Source organism: Microchirus variegatus (genome assembly GCF_963457635.1).
Source record: "Microchirus variegatus genome assembly, chromosome: 2".
NCBI lineage: Eukaryota > Metazoa > Chordata > Actinopteri > Pleuronectiformes > Soleidae > Microchirus > Microchirus variegatus.
The window spans coordinates 7,087,503-7,114,822 of NC_139803.1; the positions used below are offsets into that span (position 1 = coordinate 7,087,503).

Here is a 27,320-nt window from a genome sequence, read left to right on the forward strand (position 1 = left end):
CTGTAACGCATATCAGGTAAATAAACATATTTTAGACAATAAATGTAAAAAAAGTAGACATATTAACCTTACAGGTCAAAGCCATAATTTTGTTTTATTATCTTTTTTTTTACAGCAGTTCACCTTTTTCCAGTTTATTTAATAATAATAATCTAGGTGAAATAAGGAGGAGGGATTAAATTTCTTGTTGGAAGACAGACAGGGTAACGTTAAAAAATAAATAAAAACAATATACATACATACATACATATATATTTATACTGTACATTACGTTAAAATAACAAATCGCCTGGAAAAATAATCATTAAAAAGAAACAGTGGAGGGGGAAAGAGAGAGAGAGAGAGAGAGAGAGAGAGGGAGGAAAGTGCAATTTAAGGCAACTGCTTCGTTCGAGCTGAGTTTGCACAAAAAGAGTCTCGGTCGTTCCCCGTTGTTGAGCGAGTGGTGTGTAACGAGACGCCGGTGAGGCTACACTAGACCTGTGAATGGAGGTCGTGTCATGGCAGATACACGAGCTCAGGTGTACGGGGGGAAACGAGTGAATATTGCAGGGATGATAAGAGAAAGAGAAGTGGAGCAGCAGGTATAGAGTTGCACTCACTTTCTCCCGTTTCATTTTGCGGGCAGGAGAGGAAACGGCCGGTCGAAGGTAGAACTGTTAGTATCAAAGACATTTTTGGTTACTAAAATAAATAAATAAAAAAAGCAAGGGTATGAGATCGTGAACCTGCAATATTCAGAGACTGAACCTACTGTCGTTTACGTTAATGTATAGATTTATTTTTTTGTGTGTGGACCAAGACTTTCATTCTGAAAATATTTACATGTTGGCTTAAAGATAATGTAACTTTAAAGGGTGCATCATTGAAAATCAACTCAGTGGAAACCACTGCCCCCTACTGGCCACCAAGAGCAACATAACCAAGTGTTCTGTATAGAGGGGGAGATAAAATGAGCCAGTGGGAGGAGAAGAGGGGGGGGCAAATAATCCATAATTCCACATTCATATTTTTCTGACGTTGTTATAATTTAAAAAGGAAATAAAAATCCATCTTTTGCAGCCGTCACCACAATAATACTGAGCAATTATGTGCTCATTCTGTGTAAACTGCAAAGTATACGACAACTGCTCGAGCTGCTTCAAGAGAATGGTTAAAAAAAATCAAAAAAAACAATAAACTATTCACAGAAATTAAAATTCACTCATGTAAATTATCCACAAATGTATATATATATATATATATATGTCAGAGTTCAGAATAGTGTGTTGTTTTCTTCAGTGGAAATCTTGGGGACACAGTTGTAAAAAAAAACAAAAGCTGGCTTTTTGACAATTTGTGGGTTTTTCTGTGGAGATTTTTCCCTCCTCTCATCATGTCTCTTCAGTCAGGTTATGTGCCGTGTCAACCCGAGTGTCCCTTTAGTGTCCCCCACTGTGTTGTCCGTACACACCTGCTGTCCTCACGGAGAGAGAGAGGGAAGTCCTGTCCTGTCCTGTCTGTGTAAAGCAGCACCATCCTGGGATCAGTGAGACACAGTGAGTCCAGGGCGTCCCCAGACCAGCGCTTGCTCCTCTCCACACTCCAGTGCCCTGAGTTGACTCGCTTCTACTCACCATTCATAAAGAAAGTCCTCTCAGGCTTTCGAAAAGTAAAGGAAATGAGAAAATGAAGAGAAGCTGTGGTCTGGTGTTTGTGTTTCTTCTTTCCTCTTTTGTCTATGAGTTGCTCTATGTGTCTCTTTATATTCCTACTGTGGCTAAACTGGTGGTGGATGACATATTATTACCCTGCATGGCAGAGAGAACATTTCCCAGGCTTTGGTTTTTGGATTTGTCAAAGCGTGTGTGTGTGTGTGTGTGTGTGTGTGTGTGTATAAGTGTGGTTTGCATCTGCATGCTTCTCTGCATGCCTGTCCGTAAACTGTACGCATGTATGTAGAGTGCATAAAGTGTGTGTGTGTCATTCTTCCAATCCGAAAAAAAATATATATCATCACGGAAATCATCCTGAGGACCCATCTCCATTTGAAAAATAGAAAAAGAAGAAGAAGAAGAAGGAGAAGCGGTAAATGTGAAGTGTGAACATCTATAGCCATTTTACACGACACATCATCCACCGCACACTGACTGACTGCTCCACGCTTGTTCCGGTAAATAAATAACACTGTGGTCACACAAACAAGATCTCCAAGCTGACACAGCACCTGAGAGACGGGAAACAGAGACGCAAAAACAATTACAACATGTTAGAAAATACTGGACGACTAATGTTTCTGTTGGTATTCAGCAGCATTCATCACTAAATGTGCAAGTGTTTTGACCAAGGTCCAGAAAAGAGACGGTGGTGGAGGTTTGAAGTGTCTAAAAGACGCCCACAGGACTCACTCACCTCTTCTACAGCACACGCCAAAGACTTCAAGGCCAAAGGATAAAGGCGAGAGAAAAGAACAAGAATAGAAACAAAAACTGAGGAAGGAAAGAGAGGAAGGAAGGAAGGGAGGAAGAGAGAAAGTGACAGAATTAGAGAGGAACACTTCAAAGATACGTTAGCAACAGCAGAGGCAGAGAAACTGTGTTTAAAAGTCAAAGATTAAAAAGTAAAATAGTCTCATAAACATAATCTAATATATTTGTGAGTTACGTCATATGTTCAAACTTTAAAGTAAAGGAAACCCGCCGTACCTTCTCCTCCAGGTCTTTAATCTGCCTCCTCTGAATTTCCGTCTTGTCCTCCAGGTCACGAATTCTCTGCAAACGTTCAGATCATGAAAGGATGAAGAAAAGTGTTTCTTAACATTTTATTATTATCACACACGTAATGACAAAGACAGACCTGGTGCGCCTGGTGCAGCAGCTCCATCCTCTCCTGGAGGATCTGGCAGTCGTACTCTCGACTCTTCCTCAGCATCTGCCTCCTGAGCTTCTCCACCGCCGTCCGCAGCTCGTCCCTCTGGAGCTCATCCAGAGGCTCGCCGTATTTTATCACCTGAGAGGAAACAGGTATTCATAATGATTTCTAGATTTACAGCATGTGATCACATCCATATCCAATGGAGCATGTAAATAGGTCACATTGATCCATGCAGTCTCCATGCAGATTGTGCTGATGTTCCAGTTTAGTGCATGTTTTCTCTCAGCCTGTGCTTCTCGTTTTTTTATAGCCATAACAGCGATTATTAGTCTAAAAATAATCAGAATACTGAAAGTACAAGTTTTGTTATTCTATGAAAAAGGCTGCAGTGTGTGGAAGAACCTTGTCCTGCTGCAGGGCGTTGTATAACGTTGCTTCCAACTCCTGGATTTGCTGTTAAAAATAAGAAAAGGGAAAAAAATACGTCATATCACAGTCCTGTTGTGTCACACATGGTGTCTCCATACTGTAAAGTACACATACCATGTAGGCCTGGTCCAGGGCCTGTTTCCTGTAGTCCAGCTCTTCTTCTAGATATCCTTTTTGTTTACAGAACATCTCCTGTACAGAGGAACAAGGTGTGAGAAACTGCGATATGAGCCTGAAATGACTATAAATCTAAAAACCTTTCACACCAGATTCATGCAGTAAGTTGTATTTTCCTATAGGGGGCATGTGTTGACTCACCATCTCTATCTCCAGGTCCATCATCTTCTGGTGCAATGCCGCCTCTGTCCCCTCAATCTGCTGAATCCACTAGAGGGCAATAAACATCGGGGACACAATTCAGTGCTGCACAAATGATTAAACGTGTGTTTTATATAATCTCTGATTTCTTAAATATAAAAACGTACCTTTTCCGCAAGTGACAGAACAGTGCTGGCCTGAATAATGGCCACTTGCTCTTCATTTCTTAAGTTCTACAAAAAAATAAATGTTGATTAATTAATAATGAGGCTGCTTATGCATCATAGGGCAATTTTTTAAATGAACATGAATTATTTGAATTACCCCATTATCTCCCAGGATATCGAGAAGCTTGATGAGATCTGGTATGCACACGTCCTGTCAGATAAAATGAAATAATCAGGAGCAAATAAAGACACTTTGCAACTTTACAGCTCTCATGTAGCTGAGATTGTGTACCTTCACGCCCTCCTTCATACAGTAGATCTGAAGAGCGCTGACTCCCTCAGAAAAGGGATGCATCCTCAGGTGATTAAAAGGAGGGGATCTCCTCTCACGCTCCTACACAGGAACAGAGAAGCACATTTATTATAAACAGATTATCAGAGATGATATTGTTTTGAGTTTCATAAAACCTTTGTGATGTTAGTACCTACAATAAAGTAGAAGGGTTTCAGTAGATGTCCCTCTTTCCATATTAAAAAGAACATCTAACAGCTATGGTTAATGCTTAAATTAAAATTGAAGTGAGATCTCTTTACCTAACTTGACTGACAGGGTGTTTAGAAATCAGCATCAACCATCTTTAGAGTTTGTTATAGTGTCTGTTAGTTGCTTAAACAGTAAGGGCAGACATATTTTTGAAGGCCTTTGTGTAAAGCTCTTTGTGACTCACCTCGAGCTCCAGTATCCTAAACTCCAGCAGCTCATTCTGGTCTCTGGAGTCTTGCAGCTCCTGTTGCAGCCGACTGCACTCAGACTCCAGCTTTTCCACCTAGACACCATTAAAAAATCAAATCAGATCGAATGAGCAGACTGCTTCAGGTGCATAGCAGATACATACAGGAAAATTTACCTTCTATTAAATAAGTAATTATTAAATCATACTAGTAAATAACAGGTTAGAAAAGGACGTTTCATAGAAAAAATATCTACAAACCTTCTCAAATAGCTCCTGATTCCTTCGTAAGAAAAGCTGCTTCTCCTCCACCCATCTGGAATCCTGATAGAAAACATAGAAGAATATAATTTGATAAACTGATGAAAAGCTATTGGTTTTTGTATTAAGTGACGAATGTCCATGCAGGTCCTACCTGTCCCTTAAGGGTCAGTTCTTTCTCCAGGTCCTCGATTTTGGCTTTATACCTGAGAACGTCTCCTTGGAGCTGCTCTTGAGCCTGAAACACAGCAAAACAATACATAATATTTTCTGTGTGTATATGATCTGGACTTACAACTGCTGCTTACAATTTTATATTAAATTGCTCCTCTCATTGTACCTTGGCTTCCATCTCAGCGTCCAGTAAGCCTCCTTTCTGTTCCTGCAGCAGAGCATAGGCTCGTTGTAAGGCTTGGTACTCTCTGGTCAGCTGACGGAAACGGAGCTCTGACTCTTCATTAGCTAGACCCTTGTTTAACACACAGACACACAGTGTTGTTAATTAAATATACTATGGTAAATACACTTTGCGATGCATAATCAACCGGAATTTGCGAAATCTAACCTCTTCCATGTCTTCATCAGGAGTAGCAGGAGTTCTGTCCATCCGGAACGAAGCCACCGAGGACGTCTCCGAGTCCATGGACTCTTCGTCGTACCCGAAGAACGTATCGACGACAATGTGCCTCTGCAGAAAAGACAAGTTCAAAGGTCTTTTCTTTCATACTGTATCGTGTAAAACAAATACACCTCTGTGGGCAGAAGATGGAAAGGTGTTAGGATTATTACAGATTTCCCTTGTACTCAGAAACTTGAGAAAGTGACATCAACATTAGTCACAGTGATTTTTTCTTGTGATCTTTCATTAACCAACACACCCACGGGTGCTCATGCTGCTGCTGCAAGGGCTGCTTAATATTTTAATCACATAACACAAAGAATATGTGCTCTTCAATATAATAAGCCATTAGCAAATGAAATAATTTCTACCTTTATTGGCCTTGAACTTCTTTTATGCCTTTTCTTTCTTAGTAGCTTCTCACGATCCTGGGAAAAAAAGAAAAGATGACACATCACAATCAGATGAATGTGTAATTATGAGTCATGCTCTTTTCTTTATCATCGTTACAGTTGGAATACATCATATAATTAATGTTCGTCCTACATTACTTATCACTATCTTTCTTTTTAAGTGAGTAACAGTTCAACAACACAGTGTCACTGTTTACTCGTCAAGATGATTAACTGCTCTCAAACTCGTGGATTGATTTATCTATAACAAAGTACATCAGGAGGGAAAGGGAGATGAAGAGGATAAGTACTCTTGTCAGCTCGTCAATGATGTTTTGTTGCTCCAGGACTTGAAGTTTGAGAAAGGCTATTTCCTGGTCGTCGTGGGCTTGGTCCAGGTCATTGAGAGACTTGAGCTTCTTCAGCGGCGGATGAGAGCTGATCTTCTCCTTCTGCAGACACAGAGTTAGTCATGGATACAGAATAAACACAGAATATGTAAATGCCAGTGTGACTGACACATCTGACTGACCATCTCGAGGTTCTCCTTAGCCAGACTCTTGAGTTTCTCCTCCTGCTTTTGGATCGTCTGGGTCAAATCGTCGTTTCTCTTGTTCAGCAGCTTGTTCTTGTCGAGCAGGGGCTTGCACTGCTTCTCCGACTCACGCACTCTCTTCAGCTGATGGACACAGACGAAAGGATAACACATTAAGCTGTGGCTAACATGAGAAAAGTAGGGATGAAGTTTAGTTTAAGTTGCAGAAAGTAGAATCGTACAAGTTCATTCCTCTCATCGACCAGCAGTGAGTTACGATCCTCCAGTTTGCGTATAGTCGAGTTGAGATCGGCGAGACGCCTCTGGTTTCTCCTCAGGTCCTGAAATAAATAAGACAAGAGAAAAATCAGTAGAGCTTCATCACTTTGTAGATGTAGGTCAATACAACAGTTAAGTGTTTTGCTCAATATTTATCTTGATTGGACAAAGAGTTCAGTACTACTTGGAAAAACAGGTCACTTTTCATTTACTTGTGGTCTTAAATCAAATGGAATAAAACTGTTGAGTTAGTTTGTTAGGTTTCTGTGTAGCAGGAAGTCATGATTCTGAACTCAAACATGTGTGGATATCCATAACAATCACTGTGTATCACTGTGTCACTCTGTCTCTTTCAGTGGGCATCAGAATTAACAGCATGCAGTCAAGTCTGTGCCCTGAATATCAATACACTGCCTCTCTGCTGAAGACGTCTGAAAACTTCCTTTCAGCAAAAACAGGTTTTTGTTTTTTTCTTTGAGTTAAATGTTTTGAGTAAAATCTTCTCTCTCAAGATCCTGAGTGTTGGGAATGTGTAATGGGATTCTTGTCTACTAAAACTATAATCCAGCAGGGAAATAATGGCAACTCGACTACAAAGTTGTATTTAAGAAACTACAGTCAAGAGGGAATCAAACAAACATCGACGAGCTCCAACTTTCTCTCCACTTACTGGGCTGCCGCAGTGTTCTGCTCCGTCTCCGGCTCGTCCCGGTATCTCTCTTTTCGGGCTCCCCAGGCCACACTCGGCTTCTTTGACGAGGAAGAGCTGCTCGTCGAGCGCGTCTTTCTGCAGCTGCAGCTTCTGCAGAAACCCTGAGGTGGACTCCAGCTCCTTCTCCAGAGAGAAGATGGTGCGGTCTTTCGATTTGATTTCATCCACCTGTGGTAGAGGAGAAAGAAATGGCGACGAAGTTAAGAAATTGAAAGAAAGAAAATCTTTCTGTTATTGAGGAGAACGGTAATTCGTACCAGTCTGCGGATGTCCTTCTCACAGTCCCACTTGATTTTGGAGATCTGCTCCTGGTGCTGCTGGTGCTCCACGCGCAGATCCCCAGCCTTCATCTTGTCAGACTGGATCATGTTGCTGAGAGCCTCGTCCGTCTGCTTCTTCGTCGATTTCAGCTCGACTATCTCCTGCAGGAGCTTGACTCTCTCCTGGTCAAAGAAGCGACGCGCGTCCTCTTTGGCTTCCAGGGTGAGCGCGGTGCGCACCTGAAGAAGACAAGGTACGGTTTAACCTAATTTTGCTTCCCCCCCCAAACGCTTCGGTCTCTGCCATAACCTGCACCTCACCTTCTCTCCGCTGCCATCACGCATGGCGCTCAGAGCAGCTTTGAGCCTCTGGTTCTCCTGGTCTTTGATTTTGGCGTGGCGGGCCAGCTCCTGCTCATGCTGCCGAGTGAGGTTTTCTCTGAGCGTCTGGAGCTCCTTTTGCTTCTCCTCGTGCCACTTGGCCCGCTGCTCCGTTAACATGGCAGTGTGACGGTGCTGCTCCTGCTCTCGCACGCGCTTCACCTCCTGCACCTTGTCGCGCTCCAGCTTGCTCACCTTTGCGGAGGAGAGAGAAATGAGGTTACTGTGACTCACAGCTGTGTATGTAACGTAATGTATTGTAATGTAACTACAGTACCTTGCATTTTTCCTGGTGCAGCTCTATTTGAATGTCAGTCAGCTTGGACCTGAGATCTTCGTTGGCTGCCTGCAGCGCTGAGATGAGCGCTTCGGGCTTCTCGCCCTTCGTACGCCCCTTCTTGGCCATTTCAGTCGAATCCTAGGCAGCCTCTCCTAAAGTTTTCATTGAGACTTTCGTGGTAACTTTTTGCAAACGTCCTCCTACTACACTTTCCAGGTCTTCCTCTTCCTCATTCTTCCATCGGACAAAAGGGCTGGAAAGACACAGAGCGACAAAGAGAGGCTCAATACAGACAGCAGAAAATTGAGTGTAAGTCTACAGCCGTATGTCTTTGGATGTATCTATACACAATCCTAATATCTGTCTGTCCAATTTGCCTAATCTGCAAATCTGCATGTATTTGGACTGAGGGAGGAAACTGGAGAACCCGGAGAAAACCCACGCACACACACGGGGAGAACATGCAGAGCCCAAGTCTGTCTCTGTGAAATAATTCTAATTATTAAATGACATAACGTTGCTTTTAAGATTTTGAAATGCAGTATAGAAATTCATCGTCCACACAGGCTTTTAGCGCTGCAGAGCGATGCGGCCTCAGATCACTTATGGAGGAGGAAGTCCATGGAAACAATGATGAAAACCACTGGATTTACCATAAGTGCTGTGTATGTCAGTATGTCATGCAGGAAAAAATGTACTGCACTCCATGGTTTTAATGGGGTCAAGGTGGCCACTTTTCATTTTTCCACACAAAAACACATGCAATAATACAGCTTTAAGGGTTTGACTAAAGTCAGCACAAAAATAAGGTTTGATGACAAATACTATATTAACCTACAAACATACACAGCAGCCAGATAGTGCTGTGTGAACAGGGTGGGACTAGAGATTAATTTGCTGCGAGTCCTGGGTCAATCTGATTACTGTCATCACCAATTTTCCTACTGCAGTGAGATATAATCCTCTGGCTGCTCAAAACACAGCCACAAACACAGCGTCACAGACAGCTGATGTAGTGTCTACTGCCATATTTATCGCTTATTCCTGATTTTATCAGTAGAAGGCATAACTACTAATAATTGAGAGATAAATCTCTCACGCAAGTGCAGTCAGGAAGATCACTCTTTTGTAATCTTTGGTTGCAGCCTATATCTACAGTATATATTACATCTAGGGCTGCAACTGGATTTAATCCGTTTGTGCAATAATTAAAACAAGCTTTCTGATTTTTCAACTTCTTCAATGTGAATGTGTTCTGCTTTCTTTGCTCCACACAACAGAACAATCATTACAACTGAATAACAAGACATTTTTCAACATTTTCTGACATTTAGCAGCTGTCTTTTTTAAAATAACGCTATTGATCTTTCACAGTTTAAACACAAATGACCCTTTTAAAACGTTATTCATTTGTACAACGTGTCCTCATTTAAATACTCTTAGTCAGCACTCTCCGCTCGCTCCTCTCAAAGCATAGGCTCTGCGTGGAAACAATTTTAATATTTAAACAGACAAGCTGTGTCGCCTATGTTTTAACCGCTTCACTGTCTACTCTTACTATAGCATCATATATATGGCCATGCACTATAAAGCAGGCTTCAGTTAACAAATAGTCAAATAGGTGCAATTCATATTGCTTTTGGAGCACTGGAGGTTTAACATCCATGTGTAAAAGTGATGAAATTCTCAGGAGAACTCTGAGTGACAACAGAATTTACGCATTTCTGCCACATGCAGTGAACTCCGAGCACTTCAAGTCAAGTGTGAGAAGCGGGAAGCTCAGGCCAGAGGTGCAAACACGCTGTACACCTAATATTTCATTGATTTTCTAAATGCTACCCTTAACTCGATATGTCTGCTGGAAATATCTGCCTGAGCACATTCACTGAGGAGACTCTGGTGATCTGAAAGGCCCATTTTCTCTCTGTGCCCTGGCTTACTGAGAGTAAGAGTGTGTGTGTGTGTGTGTGTGTGTGTGTGTGTGTGTGTGTGTGTGTGTGTGTGTGTGTGTGTGTGTGTGTGTGTGTGTGTGTGTGTGTGTGTGTGTGTGTGTGTGTGTGTGTGTGTGTGTGTGCGTGCGTGCATCTCAGTGATGGTGCATTAAATACTACAGCATGAAGCACACTGGCACCATGACCCATTTCCATGACTCCCCTTCAGACATCAGATTTGCTTGTTAGCACTTAATCTTCCCAGAGTCAGAATCATCAGTCGCATGCTGCTGCATTTCGGCTTTAATCCGATGACACCGAGGTCCTACAAATAATTATCCGTGTAATGGGTGACTTGACTTGGTTAACCAAATCTGGCTCATTCAGTGCAATTCAATTTGTTTAATGAACAGCCAGACTCTGTGTTCCACATCAGAGTCAAATTTTCAACAGTGGTTTACTTTTCCTTAATAAATAATAGCCAAATTCTACTTTAACAGGATCTACCAAGAACAACCTGGTCTACTCAATGCAAGCTCTCAATCAGCAGTGAGATTTGGAAATAAAATGGGCTATGGCTGCTTTAGGTGACTGAATTTAGATCAGGCACTCATGATTATTACTTTTTTCCCCTATCCTTAACCACAATCCTTCTGCAGCTTAAACACAAGTACAATACTAGAGGTATTAAAAGTTTCCCGATTTGTACATAAGCCAAGAAGAAATTAGGATTTCCGTAAGACCATTTAGCATCTCCAAATCTCTAATCACATAATAATTCTCTATCTCTATCTTTTATTAAATATTATATATATAATATTTAATTTTAATGCAGAATTCAAAGGTCCCCCAATGGGGGACACTATTTCCCAAACGCACTCCATACAGCTCGAATGAAAACAGAGAGTACTCCGCTGTTTTTGACGGTATTCGTCAAAGCAGTCTACGACAAAGCATTACAGAGATAAAATCCAAAGAATAAACACAATAGAAATCGCACAAGTGTAAAAAATAGCGACTTTTGATGTTTTATCCGTGAAAAATAGTTTTTCAGTGAAAACAAAGCACTCTCGAGTCAGCCGGACTTCCTGTGTTACACTCAAAACATTCCTGAAGGGAAGCATTACCCTATAAAAAGGCAGAAGCCAGTCCCGTCACATCCGGGCCTTCTGCTGCTTCTCATTGGCTTACAAAGCTATAAATTGAAAATTCGAGACGACAGCGTCCTTCTATTGGCTGTTAGGAAGCCACAGAAGCGTCAATCATTGCTGAGATACAGCTCAATGGAGCCACCTGGTGTTCCTTTTTGGAATGGAAAATATATAGAATTCGGCAGGAACTTTGAAACAAAGCCATAAACTGTTTTATTGAACACTAATAGTGATATAAAAGTAGTTTAATACATGAAATAATACAAATGCTCTCAAGTTTACACAGAATTGTCATCTGTACAAAGAGAAAATATCCAGTAAGAGGCAGTTATCAGGGCAAAAACATGCCTTCTAAAAATAACCACTAAAATACTAAACATACAGTAAGCCCTACTTTATCAAGTCTTGTGTGCCTTATAAAGTGGCCGGTGAATGTATGTGAATGAGTGATGAGTGATATATGACTCTTCATAATCGGTGGACATAGATGAGAAAAGTGTCCACGATCCACCTCTGCTGATCTTATTGATTAATTCCATTTATAAACACAATCTGAAGCAGGATGTATGAGTATATCCATCCATGTACAGTACAACACAGCCCCTCAATTTCATAGCACTATTGAATGAATAGCTCCTGCAACTGCAGCTGCAATCCAATCTATAAACTATTAACTTGTGGGCAGTCACCACACCAGGCTACATCTGTGCTGCTGACCCTACAACTGTGGAAATGTGACAAATGCCCTCCAGGCAGCTCCAGCTCCAACTGCTGCTGCTGCTGCTGATGATGTTTGTTAAACCAGGCCAGGGTACCAGAGGAAAAATGAGGGCCTGGATAAACTCCATCCTGCATCCTCTCCATCATCTCTGCAGCATCCCTTTTAAATAATAGCACATGCAAAGCTGTGACGTGGACATTCAGGTCTAATTATGCATGGAAGTGTCAGTCAGTGAACATCTGGATTCACCTGCAGCACAAGCATCAACAGCTGGAACTGGAGAATTCACACGGGACAAAAGAGGCTGCGTGGACGTGGACATGCGTCGTGAAAAACACCACACACACACACACACGCACACACAGCAGCAGCCTCCTCCATCCCTGTCATCTTCATTAAAGGGCTGCTGGTGGAGTGTAGGCCAGGCTCTCGAGCCACTTCCGACATGCAGGCTAATCAAACCGAATGCTACAACGGTCAAATGACACTAGCGTTAGCATACGGGGGGGGGGGGGGTTTGTCGCCGCACGAAACACCGTGGACGTGTTTTTGTAGCTTCCGCTTCAGTTAAATCACAACCCGAGTGTCATGTCGTGAATGTTCCGCGTAAGAAAAACCAACCTGAGTGGGAAAAAACAGGCCCCGCTAGTTTCCCCAGCAGCTTACCTCGTAATCGATTTCCAACAATGGGATGCGTCGTAATGCGCGTAAAGCTGTGTCCATGGCACGGAACTCTGACTGTAATATTATTATTAATATTAATAATAAAAGGAGAGGTTAAATTAATGGCTTCCTCCGCAGCATCAGCGTTACAATGAAGCAGGAGCAGTGATGGCCGGTGCTGCTGCTGGTGGTGATGGTGATGATGATGCTGGGAGCCCCGCCCTCCTCAGCATGCAGCCACGATGAGCTCACTGGTTTGTCTCCAACAGGAAAACCTGCTCCACTGCAGCCGCAGTCACACTGTCACTCTACTTATATTAGTTAGATTTTAATAAAATTATTTCAATGCATTTTCTGTGCAATGATCAGTGTTCTAATGTAACAAAGTGCACATACTTTGTGACTGTACTCAAGTACACGATACACATATATGTACATAACTTTGTTATTTATATTTCTAGCAACTTTTACTTTTATTCCACTACATTTCCTAAAAAAAAAAGGTGTGCTTTTACTGTCTTATTTGTGTAAACACCAAGTGCAAATACTTTGTTACTGTACTTAGTACTTACTAGTACAAAATTCACATATCTGTACTTTGTTATGTATATTTCTAATAACTTTTACTTTTATTCCACTACGTTTTCTGAGAAAAATTGTGTACTTTTACTTACACCACCACCTCAGGCTGTTGCCACTTAAGTGCAAATACTTTGTTACTGTACTTTAGTACAAAATTCACATATCTGTACTTTGTTACGTAAATTTTTTAGCAACTTTTATTCCACTTCATTTCCTGTGTGTTTTTCTCCCTAACTTCTTCCTACCAAATAAAATCAGAAGAAGAAAAGTTAGTTAAAAGAAAAGTTGGTTAAAAAAAGGTCTGTTTTTATCAGTCACTTTAAAAGGGTAAGAATATTTGTTTTTGACGGATTCATGTGAAAATGTTAGAAGCAATGTAACGTTTGACAGATGACGTCACTTTGATTACAAAGTGACAAAACTATGCGTGTAAAAGTGAATGAAAGAGCGAAACATTGCATATATAAAAACACTGTTTATTGACTTTCTTGTTTGCCATTCTGCAGTCAGGACACAACATTGTGCAACAGTGTAATAACTTAAACTCTACATAAATAGAAATGGTGAAGACATGATTTGAAACATGAGTTGGGGAGAAACACAAAAAAGCCAGACGATGGCAATGATTTTGATAATATTCATTTTTGTTTTTTGTCAAAAATCACCAACAGAGACATCTGTTTTTGTTAGACTTTTATATAAAATGGTCAGCACATGAGCTGGTCTTCAGTTTTACTTACAAACTGGTCTTAAATAAGTTCATACCATTAAATTAAATGGCAAAAGAAATTCATATCTCAGGTGTTTGGAGATTTTAGTCCAAATGATTCACTGTTATTTCTCACTAAAACAACTTTTGCTTCGCTCTGTTGCTGCTTTTTGCTCACATATGAACTCACGTGCATGTGAAATTAAGAACAAGTCTGAAAAACACTTTGGTAAGGCGAGATAATCCTTTCTGCACTGGTGTTCATGCAATATTATCTCTAATGTCTGAAGGACAAACTATTCACTTGAAAGCCAAAGGACAACGGGATTATTTCCTGGTATCAACGGAAACATTTTCACAGTAGACATTTTGGAAAGTTGTGGTTTACGCACCAACCTACGACTGATAAGATCAAAAAAAGAAATCTGTCAGATCAGTTTTGAGAGTAAACACTGATGTAAATGTTACAGAACGTGAAAGTCACACTGATAAAAGTGAAATAAGACAATAAGGAGCGTGTATGTGTACGAGGGTGTGCGCACGTTTTTGTTCAGTCCACTTCCGTCAGGCCACACGGTCTCCTGAACTCCTGTCCTCGCTCGTGAAGCCACTTGTTTGACACTGACACAAAAAAAAGAAAAGAAATCAAAACAAAACAAAACTTAAAGTAAAGCCTGGGTAAGAGAATGAGAAAAAACACTATCATTGACAAATATTTTCCACATCTGCATTTGATAAAGTTACTTTAAATGTGCTTTTTTTAAAGAACCAGACCTGGAAATGTCGAGTTCCAAGTTCTCCACTTTGACAATTGACAATTTATTTATAGGAAAACCTCTCAGTATAACCTTGTAAATCTCAACAGCATCACAACATCAAGAGCTTTCCAGAGGATAAATGACCAACTTACTATTGTTATACTGTTATATTAGAAGACTATAGTGATTATTCTAACATTTATATACAAGTATTAATTAGATTTAGATTCAGTATTCTTTCACTCACCCCATTTACTTCCTACTAAGACCGGACAGGCTGCGTGTCTGGTCCGATAGTCTCCCTCCCCGCTCCTGAACAGATTGTACCAGAATACAGCTGTTCCCTGTGGAGACATGGAATTCATGAAAGAAACGATAGTAACATCTGGTGTTGACAAGAGAGAGAGAGAGAGAGAGAGAGAGAGAGAGAAAAGGAGCGAGAGGATCATCCAACACACGTCAAGACAGAGACAGATGCTCGATTAAAAAAAGAAGAAGTCCCAAAGGCAGCAACATAAAGAAACCTGAGACTTCCTGAAGGATTTTTAGTCACATTAGGCCGATATTTCCATCCCTTATGACAAGACACTCTGGTGTAGTTCTCACAGGAACACTTTACCTTTCTCGGCCTGATGGCTGCTCCAAAGTCAGGAAAGACCGTGGCACCTCCGGCCTCGACGTCACTCATCTGAGAGGAAACAAATGTTTATCAGTATTTTTTATCAGAGCACAAACAAACGGCACTCGACTGTCCTTAAAAGGTTCACTTGGCCGGATCTTTTTTGGTGTAATATTGATTGACTCATCTGAGAGAGAGAAGCAGATTTCCATTTAGAGAGTTGGAGAAATCTGGCCCTTTTTTTTAGCATATGAGTCACTAATGTGGAAAGTTTGGACCTCATGCAAGAACATTTTCTTATCTTCATTTTTTCTTTAATACTGGATTTGTGGGGATATTTCGCATCAGATTCAGCAAACTGCTTCTAAATAATCTTAAAAAATACCCTACAACCCTAACCCCTAAAGTTACAAAGAGAAATGTCAATCATCTCGTTCCTCTTATCAGACTGGACAGTCACAACAACGTTTACATGAATACACAGCTAATTTAAAATGTTTACCACGTAATTAAACCCACCCAAGTCACCAGAGAGGCTACACCAACATCCACACGTACACATACTTACGTAGTTCAAAAAAGTTGCCACACGATTTCCAGTGCCTAATCTTTTGAAGGCATCTGGTTCATCTTTCTACGAAGATAGAATTCAAAAGTAAACAAAAGTGACAGAATACTGCACACACACACGCGTACTTACATAGTTTAGGAATGTGGCAAGTCTATTTCCATTAACCTTGAGGTCGCTGTCAAAAGAACGCTGCAACAGATGTTTAAGATGAAATAAATGTGTTGAAATCAACCAAACACTAAACGTTTAACCCTAATGCTCGCGTTTGACAAAGACGTTTGAACTGTAGGGGGCAGCATTGCACCACTCTGTGTACAGCCTATTGCTGGATATCAGGGAAAAGAGGATAAGAAGGAACATACTGACAATAAGGAGCATGAACCACCGTTGTCAACAACATTAAATAATGGCCTTTATTAACTTTTTAACTACACTTAAACACTTAAGTAGTACTACTACTACAGAACAAACATCACATAATAAATAAAAGCTGGATATTTAATGTATGGAAACTGGATTTTGGTGGCCAACCCAAAACCTTATTTCTAACTCTGACCCAAAGCTAAGCTCTAAAAATGTCCATTGAAGTTGTGAGGATCTGTCAAAACTGCAGACCTCCAGAGGATTGATATGCATGAAATTTTGTCCTCACAAAACATAGAAATGAATGCACAAGCACATAAATACAGACGGGCAACAACTCACCCTGGAGAAGTCAAAATGTGGCTCATACTGTCCTCCAACTCCATAGTTTGCAACCTGCAAAGAAATAAGACATAATCTCATTCACAAAAACAAACATTTAAGTGAAATGTCTGATATTTCTCTCACTACAACTCTCATTGTGTGGAAACTGATAATAATTTTGTATGTAATGTGACGTGATAATGTTTATTACCTGTAGTAACTCTGCAGTTTGGACGTCAAGGCCTGTGATGTCTCCTATTCTTTGGTTGACTCTTTCGATAACGGGATCGTCCTCTTCCTCCAACCATGCACTAAAATCACACACATTATTATGAGTGTCAATAATGACTGAAGTCCACCAGAGGGCAGTCATTACCCTCCTTCTGTGCTGAAGGAGTTACCTTTTAGACACTCTGTAGTTCGCTGTGGTCAGGACACCTGTTTTGGGATCACGGACAGTCGCTCTAGCAAGCTTTAAAAAAACAACAACACGAAAACAGAGGTGAAAGGTAAAGGTGAATATGATGTCTTAGTAGTGTACTATTGGAAAGTATACTATCCAAATTGTTACGCTTAATTTAAGTTTTTCTCACCCTGGGTTTAGCCAGCACCTTAATCTTCCCAATCTCCTCATCCGACAGAACGTTCAGATACCGTACGATGCGAGGGCTGTCCCACTCGTCCTCCTGCAGCACAGGCTTCAACAGGAGACGAGGGTTGCGTTTTCCGTCGTGGTAACGACAGAACAAGCGGCTGCGCCTCGCGTCAGTCTGGTGAGAAATTTCAAGAGTGTAAATTTCACAAAGTGATGGGTTCCAAATACAAACAACAGCTGCATTTGAAATGAATTTTCATGTCTCACCATTTGGAGCCCCTCTCCTCTGCAGAGGGCCTCGTAGGCCTCCCTCTCTGGGAGCTGGTCTTTGGGTCTGCTGTAGGTTCCCAGCTGGATGGGTTCCTCAGATGGAGGCTGGTATGGCTGGTTGAGCTCATTGAGCTGCTTGAACAGGAGGCGCTCAAAATAACGCAGGTTTCCTCCCGCTCTCTCATGGTTAGAATCTGCCAATGCCAAGAAAATGAACGTATTAGTGGACTTCTAGTCATCCATGTGATATGTGATTCAAAGGTTATGGCTTTAGTTACAGTATAATCAATGTGAATCTCTGGAGTGTGTATGTAAAGCAAAATCATAAAAGACTATACTTTTTACACATTATATAGACAGCCAATTGCTAAGTGGTAAAGGAATTGAGGTTGTAACCACAGGTGTTGCTGATTCGAAGACTGAGAAAACTGTCAAATACATATGTTTAAGGCTTTGCTATGGTGCTATTCTGACACCTGGTTGGCTCAGCCGTAGTCAGTGGCTGCTGGTTTTTTGAGCACTTTACGCCACAAAGCTTTGTCTAACTGCATCTGCTCCGCTTCAACTCGTTTCACTTGACAAGTAAACAAGCACATCACCACCACCACAACTCTAAAAAGAATCGAGTGGAGCCGTCGACACAGCTCCTGCTGCAGAAACTTAAATAACAGTGAGAAGAAACCACCAGCCTTGACTCTGGAAGGACTACACCCTGTCGCTCTGGTAACCGCTGCACTTAAAAAGAAGGTGAACTGTGGTGATTAGTTGAACAGCAAAGAGACAAACCCATTAATTTACCCCCGCTCTGGGGCACTGTGGATATTTAGGTCAGCTAACCGGTGTTTCTCTAATGCTCCTTAATCACATGTTAAATATACTTTTTTAAAAAGTTTCTTTAGAACTTAAGACCGTGAACCCACTCACAGATCACTTATGGTTATAAGACAACCAAATAATGAGGGTCTTGTCGAGATAAAGCACTGTAAGATTATGGGCTCAGTGCATGACTGTGTCTTTGCTATTTTCAGATTCACTCAGATTTGAATTTTCCTGTCCAGACCTCACACTGTTTGAAAAGCAAATACACTCTGAATTCCTTTTGAATGAATGTGCTACAGTGAACACTATTTACACACTGTGTGTCCTCATGTCATGCACTATATTAAACCCTGCACTTAGGAGTAAAATATCATTGGGTATTAGTTTTCAATAGTGATTCAAGCTCATGCATGCCTATGCTGCACCTTACCGATCGCCACCAGCCGGCGAGTCAGCTCAATGGCTCGAGGCAGGTCTCCCATTTGGTAAACAGAGTAGCTGAGGTAGTCCAGAATGTCTGCCTTTGAAACCACCGACTCATCGCCAGCATCAAGCTGCTTTAAAGACTGCTGCATCCACAGCACGGCGTGGTAGTAATCCGCGTCGTTATAGGCCGTTTTGCCCATGTCGAAGCAGTCGTCCACCGTCAGCATGGCGTTGGAGTGCACACCTGTGACAGGAAATGTAAATACGGACAATAACGCACTGTGACCATGTACAAAAATACAGAGTTTTCATTAAGTAGGAGTTCAAACCACTGATAAAGACACCATGTGTCCAATGTGAGGGTTTCTAACGCCTATTTCTTCTTGTAGTATAAAAGAACACCATGCTGAGTCAGCACTGCGTGGCAGATCTGTGAATAGTTCAGTAATTGTACCCTTAACTACACTCAAAAGTTAATTATCAATCCTGCTTTGCCCAAAAAACAAACAGGACAACTCTAAAACAACCATATACTTAAACTCCCAACCCCAACTAAAAAAACTAAACCCTATTTAGAGGTATTCTGACATCCAAAACTAAAATGACTAAATAAATGGAAAAACACACCGCAGTTTAAAAGCTGAAAGTATGGATGAGTTCAGTGCTTGGTTTTTACCTGGCAGCTTCCCTCTGGAGAAGGCCTCAGAGTCCAGTTGGTACGTGTCCTGAAGACGCATCAACGCCTTGGCTGCGCCCGTCACGTCCTCCGCATCTGGGAAGTACTGTTTGTGTATGGACATGTTGGAAATGAACCCTGAGGAGAGAAAGTGAGAAGAAATGTGAGGGAAAATTTACGACAATTGTGACACTGACGGTGAACTAATGACTTACAGAAAATACAAACTAGTATGGAACTCACTCGTTTTTCCTTCCAGATTGGGCCTATTGCCATGTCATTTTGAAAGTTAACATTATATTGCTTTTACTTGGGCCTTTGACGTTATTTCCTCTCCTTTTCCACTGTCACAATGTCTAAATAGATGTGTTTAGCAGTCAGCACAGACCTTTCTGCTGCAGCAGGAATCATTCACTCTATCAATAATACACTTTCTATAATGCCATCTGTTGCTCAGTTCAATCAGAAACACCTCAGGGCAAACCTGACATTTTTATTTAAGTGTAACTAAGGTTAAAACCACTGTATCTCGTAATATAATTTGCTAACCCAGGTGCAACTGAACTTATGTTGTGATAAAAATCAGTGGAGCTACTGCCTCTCTGGTCAAATTGCTTTCAAATGTTGGCTTTCTTAGTGCATGATTGTGTCAGTGGTACAAGAGTTCCTCACACTCTTGTCCAAACAGTAAGAGGTTCATTGTCCCAGACTCCTCCCGTCTTTTATAAACACCAAAGCTGACACTTTGATTGACTGGCAGAGTTCAAAAATGACTTTCTCTCCCAGCGTGAATTTGTCTTTCATCTTTGCAGTCATATAATATGAATACATCACAGTCTTACCAAAATGAATGAGGAAGACAATATGATTACAACTGATGTAAAGGGAGAAAAAAACAACTTTAATTAAACTAAAACACTACAAAAACCCTATATCTACTTATGTTCCCATCAAGCCTCTCTAATCTCTCCATCCGTCTGACTCACGGCCACGTTTACAGATTCCCTTGTACGACACGCTCACATCATCTGCCTCACACAGATACGGACCCAAGACTAAACACTCCCACACTTCCAGCTCCAAACACACACACACACACACACACACACGAATAAGAACATGAGGAGAGCATGCAGCACAGACGCAGAGATGAGGACCAGCTGCAGTTACAACATGACAGCCTCTCCACTCAGAAACTTTAAAGCTGTAATCACTCACATCCGCTTTGCATTTTTTTTTTTATTTGACCACTCACTTTTACCAGAGTGGTAAACGCTGCCCTTTCAGATGTGAAGAGATCTCTTTTTTTAATGATGGAATGAATGCAATGCCAGCAGGAATGTTGGCAAAGATTTAGCCAAGGCAGCATAAAATGATACTGAGGGAATGTTCGATGAGATTAAAAACTGCTTTGGCTGTAGCAACAGTGGAAAACATTGATGCACAATCTTTCAAACAGACACAGAGATAAACACATCTTCTTACCATCCGCGGGGTTCTGGAGCACCAGACTCTCCACTTCAGACCACTCCGTGTTGAGTCTCTTCATCAGTTTGTAGGCGTTTACCGGGTGGGCGAGGTATCCCTCAGGGTCAGAGGTGGACACTCGGGTCAGAGCGTCAAGTTTACTGGCCCAGCTGTGAGAGGGACAAAACATGCATGATGCAAATTAGATGGATTTGTTGATGTTGCAGCTCTTAATAGTAAACTTCCATGACTTTAAACACGAAACAGTTAAAGGAATATTACCGGAAACAACGACAACAACCGTGTCAAAAGACACAGGAAATGACATTTAAATATTATCAGCAGTACTTGATCTAAATAAAAACAGTTTGTCCAGTTCTTCTCATCCAAAGTAGAGATGATGGGTCATGATTAACAGTTTCGTCCAAATTCAGTGAGGCATTGAGCAGATCATGAATAAATATAGTATAATAATAATAATAATAAACTAAAAGTACATGATGTTATTGTGTTGTTCACTTATTAAATGTCACAGGGTTAAACATGTACCCTTTGACTGCAGCGAGTTTGGACTCCTCTGCTCGTATGTATTCCCTCAGAGACTGAACCAGCTCCTTCTCTGTGTAGATCAGGTCCGTCATTTGACCTGCAGACAAAAAAAACACATAATGAGTCAATAATTCAGAATTTAAGGTCAAATTTTTAGGTAAGGTGTTGGTCTAGCATTTTGGAAGGAACATGCATACTTCACTTGACAGAGCGAGTGTTTCTGGTGCTTGAAAAACTATCCTATAAAATGTATTTTTTGCTACAGCCACAGACAGAGTTGCTTTGATTGTGCATTCCTCCATGTGGATATGGGTGAAGCGCAGTGTGCATAGTAAACAACGCCATGGAAATGTTCCACCGTGATTTATTCACAGCGGTTGCCGGGGAAGACGGGATAGTTAAAAAACACTTTCATTGTTTTCTGCATGAAACCAGTGCAGAGTGGCCAAGTAAATCAGTGAGCGTTTAACTCACTGTGCAGAGAGTTGTTGACTGAAGTGATGCACACTGAATCTCTGCATGGGTCTGTGTAAATCAGTCTGTTTTAGAGTGAGTACAAACTTTGAGGTCCAATCAGTCATTGCATTTAGGCTGAAAAAAAGTCACTAACTATGCCTAAGTCACAGGAAATGTGATCGATGTCATTTGAGACCTTGACCTTTGCCCAAATCTGTTTACCTTTGAGCCCATGTTAATATTTCCCACAAAACTAAAGGAAAACCCTCATGGAAATCCCTACATTTGACTTATAAATAGCTAATTCTAATCAATTTATCCTTGAGTCCCAAGAGGAGACATTCTTTTGAGGTCTTGCCGAGACATTCAAGTACACTACAAATATGCAAATACAGATTAAACAGTTCTGAGAATTCTGAGAAAAGAACAAGAAGTGACAAAAATAAACCAACTGATGGAAGTGAAGATCTCTGCCTGCGTGTTCCAGCAGCAGCAGGAGAGCAGAGCCCAGGAGATGAAAAACAGGGATTTCCCCATTCCTTCTTTTTTCCCCAACAGCCTGTAATGAGAAACATGACATCTCGTCACAATAGATTCATCATACAGTACGACCTCGGATCATGTTCCTCTCACAGATTATTCCTGCACAGTCAGCTGTTACTCTTCTAACATGTTGTGTCGTGGGTTAAACATGTTTTATATGTGATTCGTCTTCACACAGACGATATATGGCTGACATTGAGTATTTTTTAACATAAAAGTCATCCCCTCCAACTCTTAAAAGAACAGATAATAAAACAAACTTGCAGTTTGCATTAACCCGAGTCAGCCCCTCTGTGCACTGAGGCTGTGTTTCCAAACTACACAAACTGAGGGTCTAACAATATTCAAAGTTTCCAGCATGTTTCCTGTGAATGAGTCACCGCTGTCTGCTGCCCAGTTCTACATGTGTTTTTCTTTTTTGTGCTGAAACATTGTTTCTATATATCACAGTGAATATGGACATCAGCATAAGACGTGAAAACATCTGCTTCATGTAAGTTTGGTACGAGTTCATTGCTGGTTTTAATTGTTCTAGTGCAGAGCTCAACGTGGTCAACGTGGTCACCGGAGGTCTAATAAAAAAAATGTTCTTAACTAAATAAAGCTGCAGAAGTGCAGAAACTGCTCAAATCAATCCAAGTACAACAGAATAAATCCTTCATGTTCTGAATAGATATATCAGAAGGTTGCCGTCCTCCAAAGACACGTCCACAGCACATAGGCCAGCGAAGCAACGCCAATATTTCAAGCTTTCTTGAGATTCTCTTGTCAGATGTTGCCATAGTGACCTCATCCTTTTGAGCAACAGTGTTATTCTAGACAAAGAAAAACGGCAGAGCCAATAACAGGGTTGAGGCTGAAAGAGCACGGCTACACAATAACGTATCACCTGGCAGACAGTTCCTGTCCACACTCCCAAGGCTTTGTTTGGTGAAAAGTGACACGACTCAACTTTCTCCCCCTTTGGATTTGGCTTAAGTCTGCTTCTTCTTATGGCACGTACACACACACACACACGTACACAGTGTCATCAGTATCTGCATCACTGTGTCATCAAAGGCTTAGCCAAACAGAGGATCTGAAGTGTGGTAATAACCCGGTGAGGACGTTCCTCCTGGTGAAAGAAAAGATAACTTTCTATCGCAACTAAAAATAGGTTATGCATCAAGCCAAAAACAATGAAACATTATCAGAACGTCAACATGCATAACTCTTTCTCTTTCTTGACAGGGTGAATACTTCAGGGGGGAAAATAACGCTGTTAACATGGTCGAATTTCATTTGTTTGTGAGGTAACAAGGTAAACATCCAAGACTACTGCACTGTGGGGCTAACAAACAGCAGAGCTTATTAGTGGAAAGCTGTGAAATGGCTTGGAAACACAGAGCAAGTTAGTGTGAATTCTTATCCATTATCCTGTGTGTTTAAGTCTTGGAGAAGACCAGGGTTTGATAAATGTAAACAGATTCTTAGATTCTGCATTTTATGTGACTTGCGTTTTCTAAAGAGTCAGCAAAAGAAATCTAAATTATAGTCATCTCGCTGCACTCCTCATTGGGATTGAGAATAGGAGACAGAGAGAGCGCCTCTGTGTTTAAGCGTCTCAGAATATGGCCGGCGCATATTTTGTGTGTTGGGAGTTTTTTTGGCTCGGGATTGATCAATTTTCTACCGTGCAAAAACAGTCATTCTTTTCTCCGCCACGGTACAAGACAGCTGCAGCAGCGCTGTCCTGACTTGTTGGGAGTTGCCAGCCAGGTATGAGGAGGACAAACATGCTCCACAGATGTAGAAATAGAGAACACTGCACATATACTATATATGTATATATATATATATATACAGACATAACACTGATTGCATATTTAGTGAACTGCATATTTATAAATCTAACAAAAAATATCAATAATGCATTTCAAAAAGGCAGGATTTTTAACCGACAGAGCAGGTGCTCTTTATTCCCTGTTCCACAACGACTACTCATGCATGCAGGTCCCTTCCGGCACTGGATGCACTGACAAAAACGTCTTATGCTGCTAATGCAACCTAAAAAAAAGGGGGGGAAAGAGTTCTAAAAAAGCAGAGGTAGAGAGATCGCCTTGGGTCATCTGTCACAAATAGACCAGTGTATTTATCTGGCCATGCTTGTGTAATGAGAGCAGCTTTGGACAGAGAGCAGTGATCCAAAAATGTCTTTTTATAAACCTGTGTGAATCTTCTTTCCCCCCCAACAATCCTGCCTCCCACAGCTGTTAATGCAGTGTTGTAAACAGAGATGTCCTTAACTTTGTTTGGAGCATGACTAAAGCTCCGTTTACTCAATGAGACCCTGTCCAGATAGCCATTACTACCGCCCTAAACAACCAAATCTCTCTCCCTCTCTCCTTGTAATATACACAGCCTGTGTGATTGACCAGCCCAAACACAGTCTCGTCTGTTATTGCAGGCTGCAACACCCATGCCACATTCCTGGGAATGGGTCTGCAACATTCAAGCCGTGACCCCTTGCCTGGCATTTCTGGCAAATGTGCAAGAACAAGGCACAGAGGCCAGGCCAAGATGAGGTGACAGAACAGAGCAGGTGTGTTTTCTTTTAATCAAACCTCTCCTCAAATGATGCTCAAAATGTCTTTACTGTGTGAGGCTCCAACTGAGAGAGAAGAATCCAGAGGAAGTCAAGGTTCCAAGGTCTGTAGTGGGGCAGAGGTGCGAGAATTTACTCAGGGAATAAAATCCCCCCGCTGTACATCTGCAGTTCAGTTATGTTTTTGACTGCACGTCACAAATCCACAAAACAGTGTGTGGCTGTGGCGAGACAACAGCTGCCCTGGATCCAACACGTTTCCAGCGGAGGAAACAAAACAGATTAAACACAACAAACAAGTCAAGCTGAAGGGGACGAGGTCGATTTTTACAAAACACAGTTAGTGAAAGTAATCGTAGCAGTGCCAAGATTTAAGTAGTGGGGATTAAAGGAGGCAAAAATGGGTGTTACAAAGTCAATATTAAAAGTCTTTCAGTTACACTTCAAGAACAACATCTTCATGGAAAGAGACAACATCTATATCAATATATAATGATTCCATGAGAGAAAAGAGAAGCTGAGGCAGACTTTCACTTCCTCGTCCCGTCATGAGGGCTGAACGGAGAACATTAGCGTGTCCACTTTGTGAACTTTACACCCAATGGAAAACACCACTTGCGGTCTTTTCCCTACACTGTGAAAAGAGAAGTGAAAGCATTTCCACCAATGTTTCACTGAAATAATCAGGAAGGAAAGGACAGTGTGGTAAAGTGATCTCTGCTGAACACATGTTTGTGTATGACGGGAAAAAAAGAAGTTCTAATCTGTCTCAGATGCAACCAGAACTAAACAATATCTAAGGCCAGTGTGGTTTTTCTGTATAAATACAGCAAAAATGGGAGTGTAAGAGTTCAGTGTTAAATATTTCTGAATTAATAAGTTCATATAATTTAATGAAACAATTATGAAGCACTATCAGAGGCTTGTCAATGATCCAGACACAGTGCATCTGTTTTTAATCTCACGTTAATTTTACTTACATGTTTCTCAAGCTTCTGTATTTGTGTTTTTCAAAACAAACATTTAGTTTAGGTTAAGTGTCAATTCTTGCAAAATTATCTGATTGAATAGTAATAATTCATATTTCTTTCAGAATAAAAGCCTCTGAACTTGGTCATTCCCACCCCTACACAGTGGACTGATGCCACAAATGCCATGAAATGAGAGTTAATTTACTAATAAATAGCTCCAAATTATTTCAGATGAACAGAAAAATTCTTCTATTTGTTAATCAATAAATGTTTAACTGATTATGAACCCCTCATAATAGAGTCTGCTGCTCATCATCCTCATCCTCTCCAGCTGGAGTGACGTCACTCCAAGACAGTAGTTTCTAGAAATCCCCGACATTTATACCGGTACTGAGCAGAGTAAAGTGAGCCTGTGTGTCTTTATCTATTATTGTAAATGTATCTCATCAACAACAACAACAACATAGTCACGTGTGCAGGTGGAGGTTTTGACCCGGAACCAAGTTTCTTAAAACTTTGTCCTGTAGAACATTTAATGTGAAGCGAACATGTCGGGAATAAACACGCACACATAAAACACACCGAGCTCACGAAATATCAACTCACTTTTAGTTAAACTTCTCACATCTACGAGTCACTGTGTTCCCTTCAAAGTTAATAAGTTAATAAAAACATGTTGGGATATATTATTGACAACCATCCCAACATGTTCTGTGTAGACACACGAGCTCAAGGTCTCAGCTCCGCTTTCCAGTGATGGCAAGGAGCTTCGGTGGCTAATTACAGCCAAAATATAGCATTTTCTTACCTTTAACTTCTCGAAAATGGAAGATAAACGTCTCCGGACGGTACCGACAACCAAAATACCTGGCAGCGCAGCGTTCTGAACCGAACAGAGAAGTGTTTTAGTCGCTGCCACGTACAGAACCTCCTGCAGAACTGAACGTAATATTAAGAGTAGACGAGCGAAGACATTCCTCTTTTTGACTTTCCCCGGGCTGCCTTCAGGGACACCTCGTAAATCCTGTCTGCTGAAGTCAAACATAAAATACCACACTTATTAAATCCTGGACCAGGTTTTGTTTTTGTGTGGTATAGTTGGTTTGTGAAGCACAAGCGAGACAATAGGGTGAGACGTGGGAAGTTTAAATCCACTTTAAAAAGGTGCTGGATGTATTTTTCTAAAATAATCACGATTTGATGGGCTTGTCTGCGCCTCTGGGCTCAGGGTCAATACTGTGTCTTTGAATGCATCTTCATCTGTCAAGGATAAATAAAACAAAAATAATGTTTTTTAAAATTAGTTTATGATCAACTCCATACAATGTACTCCAATAATATTTACTGATCAGTAA

At 41.0% G+C, this 27,320-nt stretch overlaps 2 protein-coding genes across 5 annotated transcripts; both read right to left on the bottom strand.

The window, feature by feature from the left end:
- Positions 1–2,417: 2,417 nt before the first annotated feature.
- Positions 2,418–8,343, bottom strand: jakmip2 (janus kinase and microtubule interacting protein 2; the record flags this gene model as incomplete). 2 transcript variants are annotated; one of them, XM_083910069.1, is made up of 22 exons in its annotated part: positions 2,418–2,468; positions 2,685–2,750; positions 2,836–2,988; positions 3,256–3,306; positions 3,397–3,474; positions 3,601–3,669; positions 3,768–3,833; positions 3,925–3,978; positions 4,060–4,161; positions 4,496–4,594; positions 4,760–4,822; positions 4,914–4,997; positions 5,100–5,228; positions 5,325–5,447; positions 5,750–5,806; positions 6,082–6,222; positions 6,303–6,449; positions 6,548–6,646; positions 7,255–7,464; positions 7,554–7,796; positions 7,878–8,132; positions 8,215–8,343. In XM_083910069.1, the coding sequence occupies 22 exons, from the start codon at positions 8,341–8,343 to the stop codon at positions 2,418–2,420; spliced, it is 2,469 nt and encodes an 822-aa protein (XP_083766195.1). The 2 variants fall into 2 exon arrangements, with proteins under 2 accessions (XP_083766195.1, XP_083766196.1); XM_083910070.1 differs by lacking the exon at positions 4,760–4,822.
- A 5,382-nt stretch (positions 8,344–13,725) lies between these two features.
- LOC310942663 (prolyl 4-hydroxylase subunit alpha-2-like) lies at positions 13,726–26,911 on the bottom strand. 3 transcript variants are annotated; one of them, XM_083908078.1, is made up of 16 exons: positions 26,774–26,911; positions 22,320–22,426; positions 21,412–21,508; positions 20,881–21,032; positions 19,396–19,533; positions 18,724–18,963; positions 17,472–17,668; positions 17,203–17,379; positions 17,011–17,081; positions 16,821–16,920; positions 16,628–16,681; positions 16,088–16,111; positions 15,920–15,985; positions 15,352–15,420; positions 14,980–15,076; positions 13,726–14,595 (listed from the first exon to the last, which is right to left on the bottom strand). In XM_083908078.1, the coding sequence occupies exons 2-16, from the start codon at positions 22,402–22,404 to the stop codon at positions 14,525–14,527; spliced, it is 1,638 nt and encodes a 545-aa protein (XP_083764204.1). In that variant the 5' UTR covers positions 22,405–22,426; positions 26,774–26,911; the 3' UTR covers positions 13,726–14,524. The 3 variants fall into 3 exon arrangements, with proteins under 3 accessions (XP_083764204.1, XP_083764203.1, XP_083764205.1); XM_083908077.1 differs by having other exon boundaries at positions 16,052–16,111; XM_083908079.1 differs by lacking the exon at positions 16,088–16,111.
- Positions 26,912–27,320: the final 409 nt, after the last annotated feature.

What these genes read in the sequence shown, in the direction of transcription:
- LOC310942663 (XM_083908077.1), bottom strand. Translation starts at nt 22,404, where the DNA reads ATGGGGAAATCCCTGTTTTTCATCTCCTGGGCTCTGCTCTCCTGCTGC. An exon ending in AAACTCGCTGCAGTCAAAGG is followed by an intron (nt 21,033 to 21,411) that starts GTACATGTTTAA and finishes TCCCTCTCACAG; the next exon opens with CTGGGCCAGTAAACTTGACG. An exon ending in CTCCAGAGGGAAGCTGCCAG is followed by an intron (nt 18,964 to 19,395) that starts GTAAAAACCAAG and finishes TTCCTGTCACAG; the next exon opens with GTGTGCACTCCAACGCCATG.